Below are 8,542 nucleotides of genomic sequence, written 5' to 3'. Positions count from 1 at the left end.
TAAAAATGACAAAGACATTGTTAAATGCAAATTCTCAATACTACTAACTGTTGTTTTTTAATCATCCAATGTTCATCAAAGTCAAAAGTCAAAGTCAGCTTTATTGTCAAGTGTGCTAATATGCATGACATACAGCACAGATGAAATTTCAGTCCTCTCGGACCCACAGTGCAAAAGGGCATGTAACAATATATTAAAAATAACAATTTAAAGATTTAAAAATATATACACCATATAATCATATAAACAGTAAAGTGACATGTACACAATGTCTCTTATGAGGTAGAGAAATTCATCACAATTCATCACAATTTTAACAGTTAAATTAGCAGACATAATACTCCAAAGGCAGAATTCTCATGGAAAGGAGAGCCCCCCAAAATTTCTGTTTTCTGTTTGTTGTGTCCTCAAAATTGACAAGGGATTTCCACTTGTGTAGAACTGTAAGACAATGAAGTAAACACCTGACAAAAAAAGGAATTTCAGGTTACATTAATTTTCAGAAAAAGGGAAGAAAAACAATAACAAGCAGCAAAATGTCGCAGAGAAGTTCAGTTATTATTTATTTATTTATTTATTTATTAGTTTGTATGTGTATGTATGTATTTTATCAAGTTTTTGCAAAAAATACTCACCCGGATTGCATGAAATCTTCAGGAATGGTTTGTCATCATCCAAGTACCAATCTATTAGATTTTGGGACAATACATACATACATACATACATACATACATACATACATACATACATACATACATACATACATACATACATGCATGCAAACATACGCCTACAAAAACATAACGTCAACACATTGTGTCAACACACCAGGCGCCGCTGGGGGCGCTGTCACCAGAATTTCTCTTTCACCGGTAGCCGAAGAAGCCAACATGGCAGCCACACTGAAGGCAACTGTCGTAAGTCCAAATCTTAATTGAAACGATCACTTTTGTTTCAGAGGAGCTTGCTCCACGTTTCTAGTAGGGGTGCAGACATAGAGTGCAGGGATGTGCTCGACAAATAAGCTGCAGTTTCTCATAATTCAGTGATTTGGAGCCGCGGCACGCCCTCGTGTAGCGGCTAACGTTAGCATTAGCTTGGCTGTTGAAACACTTCCCCGATATAAACGGATATTTGTAACCCTAGTTTATGTTCTAAATAACGAAGCATGTGGTGAGTTCTTATCTATTAAAGGACCAATTCAAGCAGTCAAGTTCGTTAGTTTCGGTACATTTACCATCCATGTTGCAGACCAGGCCAGTTCTTTTTGCTCTTGTATGTAGCCTCGTAATAATGTATCATAATTGATTTCTGCAGGCGGTTGAAGATGTTTCTGTTACGTTTGAAGACCAGCAGAAGATCAACAAATTTGCCAGGAACACGAGTCGGATGGGGGAGCTGAAAAATGAGATAGAAGCAAAGAAAGTGAGTATTAAGTTGGCTGTAATTTCAACAATGTCAGCATTTAAGTTCCCAGTTTATCAGGAGTGACTTATTAAGATTAAGATAAGATAAGTCTTATCATCAGTCATTTGCTGTGGTGGGCAAAGCGATTACATTTTATCATAATGGAAAGCCCAGGTTGTTCGGTGCTTGCAGAGAAAACAACATACCCTAAATTACTACCAGCCTCAATAAATTCATATAAATATTGCAATTTACGCATGGGAAAAAGTGCTAATGAATTTCTAAATTATAATGTATTCAAATCTGAAGAAATATTATTATTAAGGCGAGTTACTCTCCATCTATGTGTCTTTAATACTGATGCATCCAGTTTAGTGTCTCATTGGGTGCTGGATGTGATCCTGATTAAGCAACTGTGAATGAATTGTTGAGGATAGGCATATTGTAATATAGCAACAATATTTCTATAAATGAATAATTCATACACTTTCACAAGCAGTGTTTGGCTCCAAATATTGGAACAAGTTCGATGATCACATACTTTATTTAATTAATCTTTGACAAAGATGATTTCACAACATTGATAAGGCAAGGATGAAAATGTGCCACTCATGTGTATTGAGTAACTGCGTTAATGCTCGAAACATTCTGTTGGTGCTGCATTGCTAAATAATTTCTCCAAGAATTAAAGTAATTGTGAGGTTTTAAAGATAGAACGAGTTTATTATGAGATGATGATGTCACGCAGACCCCCACATTGTCCAAAGTGAACAAAAATAGTTTGTTTTGGGTTTTTTCTGACCTTATACTAACCTCAAGTTGTCTTTTGAGAGAATACAAGCATACATTCATACATTTCATACTTTACTGAAGAGAGGAGTTTATTACAGCCTCATATAAAATAAACAGTAATAATAATATTAAAGCAAACAACTCTGGTATCTGAATAGTATCGGAATCGGCAGATATCTATATTTGTGTATCAGGATCGGATTGGAAGTGAAAAAACCTGGATCTATTGAGTTTACTTACTACACCAAAAGCAGTCTCTTAACAATGATTGAAATGTTGAATAATTGTTTTCATTAATGACACAACCACCTTCTGAAACTCGCAGAAATCGCTGCAGAACATTCAAGATGCCAGCGATGACCTGATGATGTTAGACGACGACTCTCTTCTGATCCCTTATCAAATCGGTGACGTCTTCATCAACCACACTCTGGAGGAAGTGCAGGAGATGCTGGAAGCTACAAAGGTGGGTCTACGACACAGTTTCTCTTCACCTTTATCCCCCATTAGCACTGAACTAATCAGTAATCACCTCTGTTCTGCCATCAATAAGGACATGATTAAAGGAGAGGGTTGGTGCAAATGTAATTAAGAGTCTGGTTTGGGCCTGTACTGTTGCATTCCTATTTATTTATACATCATAGTAACTTGCTTCAACTTGCAAATTCAGAATATATTGTCTATTTTGTGCCTGTTGACAATTTGCAGTTAGAATCGGGAATACACCTACTTTTCTTGTAGTAAAAAGTCCAAAAGATCAATTCCAGAAAGGTTGGGCATTTCTCCTTGCACCAGTGAACATATCAGTATATGAATGTAATCACAAGTTTATCCATTTGTGTGAAAAACACTCAAGTTAACCCTTTATAGGACCAATAATCATATTTGGTAACTTACAGATTTCTTCCAAACTACCAGTAATATGGGAACAGTGCAGTCACAGAATCTAAACTCATACATAATACTCATACACACAGTGTGTATAGTTTACAGAGAAGTCTTTCCTGTTGACACACATTTTAAAGATATAAATAATGACAAACAAGTGATTTGGGTCTTTTTGCAGTTTTCATTGTATAGAAACTTTTTAAAATAAACCCACACTTAACAAACTGTAATTTACACTATAATTTACATCTTTGAACTGAACAAATGCTCTTTGAAATGAAGCTGGATTCCAGACTTTTTTAAAGGATTTTACACATTTGAGTAAAACAGCTTCATGTGTTGGATTGTTATTTCAGTGCAAACTTGTGAGGAAACGAGCAGGAGTCTCCTCAATTAGAAGAGAAACTGAAATGTCCTGCTCTCTCTGCACAACTGATGGTCTCAAACACATGCAGTAGAGAGAAATTAAATTTTAACTCCTCACAAAAGCTTTCCTGTTCATTCATTGCTGATGACTTCATCAAACTGAGACCTTCCAGAATGTTCGCAAACCAAAAGGTCGATACTTTAAAGCATCTTAGACATGTTTCATGTCTTCAGTACAAATGTACAGTGTCAATAATGAGGACAAGAAACAACAACCATATAGAGTTCCTGTCAAAAACTTTTGACTGGGGCTGTGTGTTTGGGTGAGCTGATGGTCTTTCCCAAGCAGTTCATCAGGTCAGAGTGGACAGAGCTCACTTCCTCAGCTCTGGATTCTGCTTCTGAAGGCTCTGATCGATCAGATGGGAGTTTCCAAAAGAGACGCTTGAGATGTTCTCTGTTGCACCTTCAGGGTAAAACGGCTGCACAGTGTCGGTGCTCCAAAACTACTAAATCACACCTTGTCCTCCTTTCTGTCACTTCTATGACGCCTCTGCTTGTCTTTGGCCTCACACAAACTGAATAGACCTGAACTGATTGAGCTCCAGACTATAAATGAGAAATCTGTCAAAACAGCTAAGTTGTTATGAAAACTGCCAAAGATTCCATTAATACGCCGCGTCATTTATATTAAATATCATGGAAACTGTACCAGGGCTTTTAAAACGTCTGTATTCTCTCTTTTATAGCACCTGCTTGGGTACTACCTGCATACCTTTTGTAAAGTTATTTTAACCTTTTGTTTTATTCCGGTTCTCTGAATTTTTCATTTAAAGTCAATATTGTGAAACCGGCCTGTTAGCTCAGTGTTTGAATGGGTTGCAATCTATAATGCTGATGCATGCAGCATCATTTTTTTTTTATATACTAAGGACAGAACATGTTCTATATCACAAGACTGCATTCCTCCCCGCCTCCTTGTGGTGAGATCATTACCGAGGCAAAACTTATTTTTTAATATCCTTCCATTTTTCTCTTAATTTCACTATTACACTATAAATAAAGCAAAAATATGCTTGCAGAACCTCTAACAGACCGAGCCTATTTTCTGTAGAAATCTCAATCTATCAGATTACACCAAGAATATTACATGACTGATGACACATGGCAAGAAAAGAATGCCTGAGTCAAAATACCTGAATCCCATTGTATAAATGACAAAAGCTGGATATTATTGTCTGTTTGGATGATTTCATACTGATCTTAATTTTCAATTGCATGAGAATGGAAAGATTGTCTGGCTGCAATTTTGCAGAGAATATAAAAAAAAGAAAAGAAAACGGCTCTGCTGAAAAATAACTTCTTCACATAATTCCCTCCAGTCCTATTTGTATGTAAAATATAACATTTAAGTTTGTTTCCTTTGCAGTTTTTGGTGTATGTGTGTGTGGGTGGGTGGGTGGGTGGGTGGGTGTTGGTGACCTATTTTCAGTTCTACTAACTGAAATGACCAGTCGAATGTGTAACATGTCCCCCCTTCTTTCATGGTATTCACTGTACACATATTGAACAAATATGTAACTTGCGCCACTTTCCTTAAGTTGCCTTCCCGTAGCATCATTTAATTATGCAGAATGACTGTCGACTGCCAACCCTCAATGAATCCTGTGAATATGACATACCGACAATACATCTACCAGCTATCCAAAGCTTGGTCAGACCTGTAATACCATGTCTCACTGCTACCTTCCCTGCATTCAGTCCAAGTAAAGCAGAAGTGACAGATTTAGAAAAAAAAACTGATACACTTGTATTGTATATATGTATATTTAAGGTTATTGGCTTATTTCCCAGCCTCTTCAATGTGCTGTAGATGGATGAAAACAGCTTCACAGACATGTTGCATGTTGTTTTGGAGAACTGCTTTGGATAACCGGAGTTTCTGTGTTGTGTGACCAGGAAACACTGGAGCAGGAGGTCAAAGGCTTTGAAGAGCGAGTAGTGGCGATACAGCAGCTGTTGGGCGATCTGAAGGTGCAGCTCTACGCCAAATTTGGTAACAATATCAATTTGGAGGCAGAAGAAAGCTGAGCTGTGAAATGGACTTTGACACCTGCTCCTCCACGGACTTTCACATGCAGAACCCACTTCAGCGCCACCAGGTCTTTTACTCCAAAAACAAACCTCATTGTGAATAGATTCAGTTTAAAATTCGCAAAATACGACTGACTCTAAGTTGGAATCAAATTCACAAAGGCAACGATAACCATGAATAAATGCACATAATATGTAATGTACTTAAGTGGTCCTTTGTTTGATGCTTTTTTTGTTTTTGTTACTGTGCTGGTTTAACTGAAGTAAAGCAGAGAAGAAGAAAATGAATGTGTGACGTTTTAACTTGTGGTCATCACGGTGCAAAAGACTTAACGTTTTACCATCTATCTGTCAATTCTTGATGAAGACAAGTTTTCACACCGAACAGGTTGCCAGTCCATCACAGAGCAAACGCACTCAGATTCACACTCGGTCACCAGTTTCCCTTTCCTAGTGCATCCACACTGCAGCTTTACACACGACTGTCACTGTGCTGCTTATGTTTTTACTCTGAAATTAGACTGATTGTTACACATCTGGTCACAGTTGATAAGCAATCAGTTCTATCCACCGCTCTCTCATTTGAAGATGAAAGTCTGACATATGAACATCGTGACGCAGATTCAGTAGTAACGTTCCACGAAAGAAACACATCTATGCCACTGCAGCGCGGCTGTTTTATGATTACGTGGATCAATAAGTCTGATATTTGAAGACATTAAATGTGTGAGATTAATCTGGCTTCAATTCTCCACCTCGCAATCGGCGCCGCCTGGTTCCCCCCCAAAATGTGTGTGCGCAAGATTCAACGTTTGTGTACCGTTACACTTGTTCTCCTGCAAAGTTAGTTTTTTTTTTTTATATCTCAAACTTGTGGTAAGTGGCGTATGCATCTTTCAGGACCCGTTTTGTGCTTCGGCATCCTTTTATAAATGAGGCCCCAGGTCTTTTCTTCTCAGCCAGGCCAGACTCTCCTGTGTGCCTCGTCTCTGCGCTCTGACTCGGGCCGGTCCAGTGGGAAGCTGCTCCACTGAACTTTACCCGACAGTCTTCTTTCCCTGCAGCTCCAACACGTTTGTCTTTTCAAGTCTGCTTCGGAGCCAGCGCTCTGAACAACAGCAGCTTTTCACCTCCTCCGTAGTTTAACCTCAATCCAAGTCTTCCTGACGATCGCAGGAGTGTGTTCTAAACATCACCCACAGATCTGCTGCGCGAACGCTGCAGCTCCAGGCTGCACACGCCCAAATAATTAAACCACTTCAATTCACATACGAAGTCAAGAATGTACACAATTTCATCTTCCTGAAACGGAAAGCGGTTGCTCCCTTTAACCTGGGTCGTCACATTTATGTCAGACTTTTCTGAAATAACTTTGGGTGATATTTAGTTGTAGTTCCAAATTAATAGTTGTACAAATCAAATGTTGGGTTGTTTCTATTGACACGAAAGGTTGAGAAAGTGGAGGTTTGGATCGGATATTTCATGAGGTGGTCACAAGAACGTGAACCACAAGAGAAGATGAGACGCACCTTAAATTACTTATTGCAACTTAATCTGGTAATTGAGTCACATAAATGTCTTTATTTTCAGTCAGCACAGCACCCTGCTGCTGTTGGTGCAGCGGAGACGCCATGCAAAGCTGCATTTGTATTGAATAGTGCGGGCGGGGCTTGGGCATTCATTCTCAAAATGTTTTTTATAGGAAAAGAAAAGAGGTGAGTTTCATAAGCAAATACTTGTAAACTGAGTATTATCAACAACCAGCTTCTAAATGTGCAGTTAAATGTGTAAACTGTGTTGTTTTGTGAATAATTTCATTGAGTCTTGAAGGTAAGCTACAATCCATACTTTGCAAGGATTGTACATTGCAGTGAAAAGTCAGGTTTCTGTTCATGGCATCACGCACTACTTGGTTATTATAAATGCCATAACTTCCTTTAAGTGCCGTTTGGCCTAAATTTCCCCTCGCAGTTCTTTTTTAGTGGCTGATCACTCACCTTTTTTTTTTTACAATCTTCACAAGTCCTCACACGGCTTAGATAAATCAGTGGAGTGCAGGAGTTGGCAGATCAAAGCACCTTTGCAAAGTTGAGACTGGTGATACGAAGGCAGGGAAATTGACTTTCTCTGCTTGGGATACATAGAAATTTGTCGAGTCCGTATTTTCACACGTGAAGGAAATAAAACATGATGACACGCGTGAGATTAGAAACTAACATTGACTCTTAGAAAAAAAAAACAAGCACTTAGATTTGGTTAAAAAAAAAAATCACAAAAAATGTGTTCCTTTGTAGTTAATAAAACAGATGGACTCATTTCTGCATTAAAAAAAAAATATGTTTAACTATATGAAAGTCTACATTGGTTTTGTTGGTCTCAAAATACATAAATTCAATCCAGAACTCAAAGTGAACTACAGATGAATGAATTCGGGTGCAGGTTGGTCTATCTGTAACATCTTTGTTTTACTTTAATTCTCCACACACAGCATCCTGGATGTTTGCCGGCTCTCACAAATATCAACAATGCACAAACCTCATTAAATCGTGCCCTCAAGTGTGGTCTGCATAAGCTAATAAAATATCTGGGTGAACAAAAACAAGAGGGTAGGGAGGGGGGGGGGGGGTGAGAAAAAGAAATGGAGGGCTTGAAGTTACAGCAGACACCTCTGGAGGATCAAGATCTCAATTAGCAACTTTCTCCTCCCTGTGGGGTTTTCTTTCCTTCTTTTTTCCTGCTGAACAGTCATGGCTATGATTAAGAGGGACTCCGCCCACACATGGGCTGTGTGTTCATGTTCAGCTTGTTAAACCTCCACCTCAGAGGAACACACATGGAAATGACTGGGCTTAGTCCCCCAATGGCCTTGTTTACTCTCTCTCTCTCTCTGTCTCTCTCTCTCTCTCTCTCTGCTTGCTCTAATGACACATACGTGGGTTTTCATCAGCTGTGCAGCTGGATTGTCAGCTCTTCAGTTGACATGCTCACACAGCAA

At 38.7% G+C, this 8,542-nt stretch overlaps 1 protein-coding gene across 1 annotated transcript; it reads left to right on the top strand.

Annotated features, from left to right (window-relative positions):
- Nucleotides 1-875: 875 nt before the first annotated feature.
- Nucleotides 876-7,734, top strand: pfdn4 (prefoldin subunit 4). The gene is made up of 4 exons (XM_080496124.1): nt 876-917; nt 1,318-1,425; nt 2,525-2,665; nt 5,413-7,734. The coding sequence occupies exons 1-4, from the start codon at nt 891-893 to the stop codon at nt 5,542-5,544; spliced, it is 408 nt and encodes a 135-aa protein (XP_080352250.1). The 5' UTR covers nt 876-890; the 3' UTR covers nt 5,545-7,734.
- The last annotated feature ends 808 nt before the right edge of the window (nt 7,735-8,542 follow it).

This window comes from Blennius ocellaris, assembly GCF_963422515.1.
Source record: "Blennius ocellaris genome assembly, chromosome: 5".
Lineage (NCBI taxonomy): Eukaryota > Metazoa > Chordata > Actinopteri > Blenniiformes > Blenniidae > Blennius > Blennius ocellaris.
This window is presented reverse-complemented; position numbering and strand designations above follow the sequence as displayed.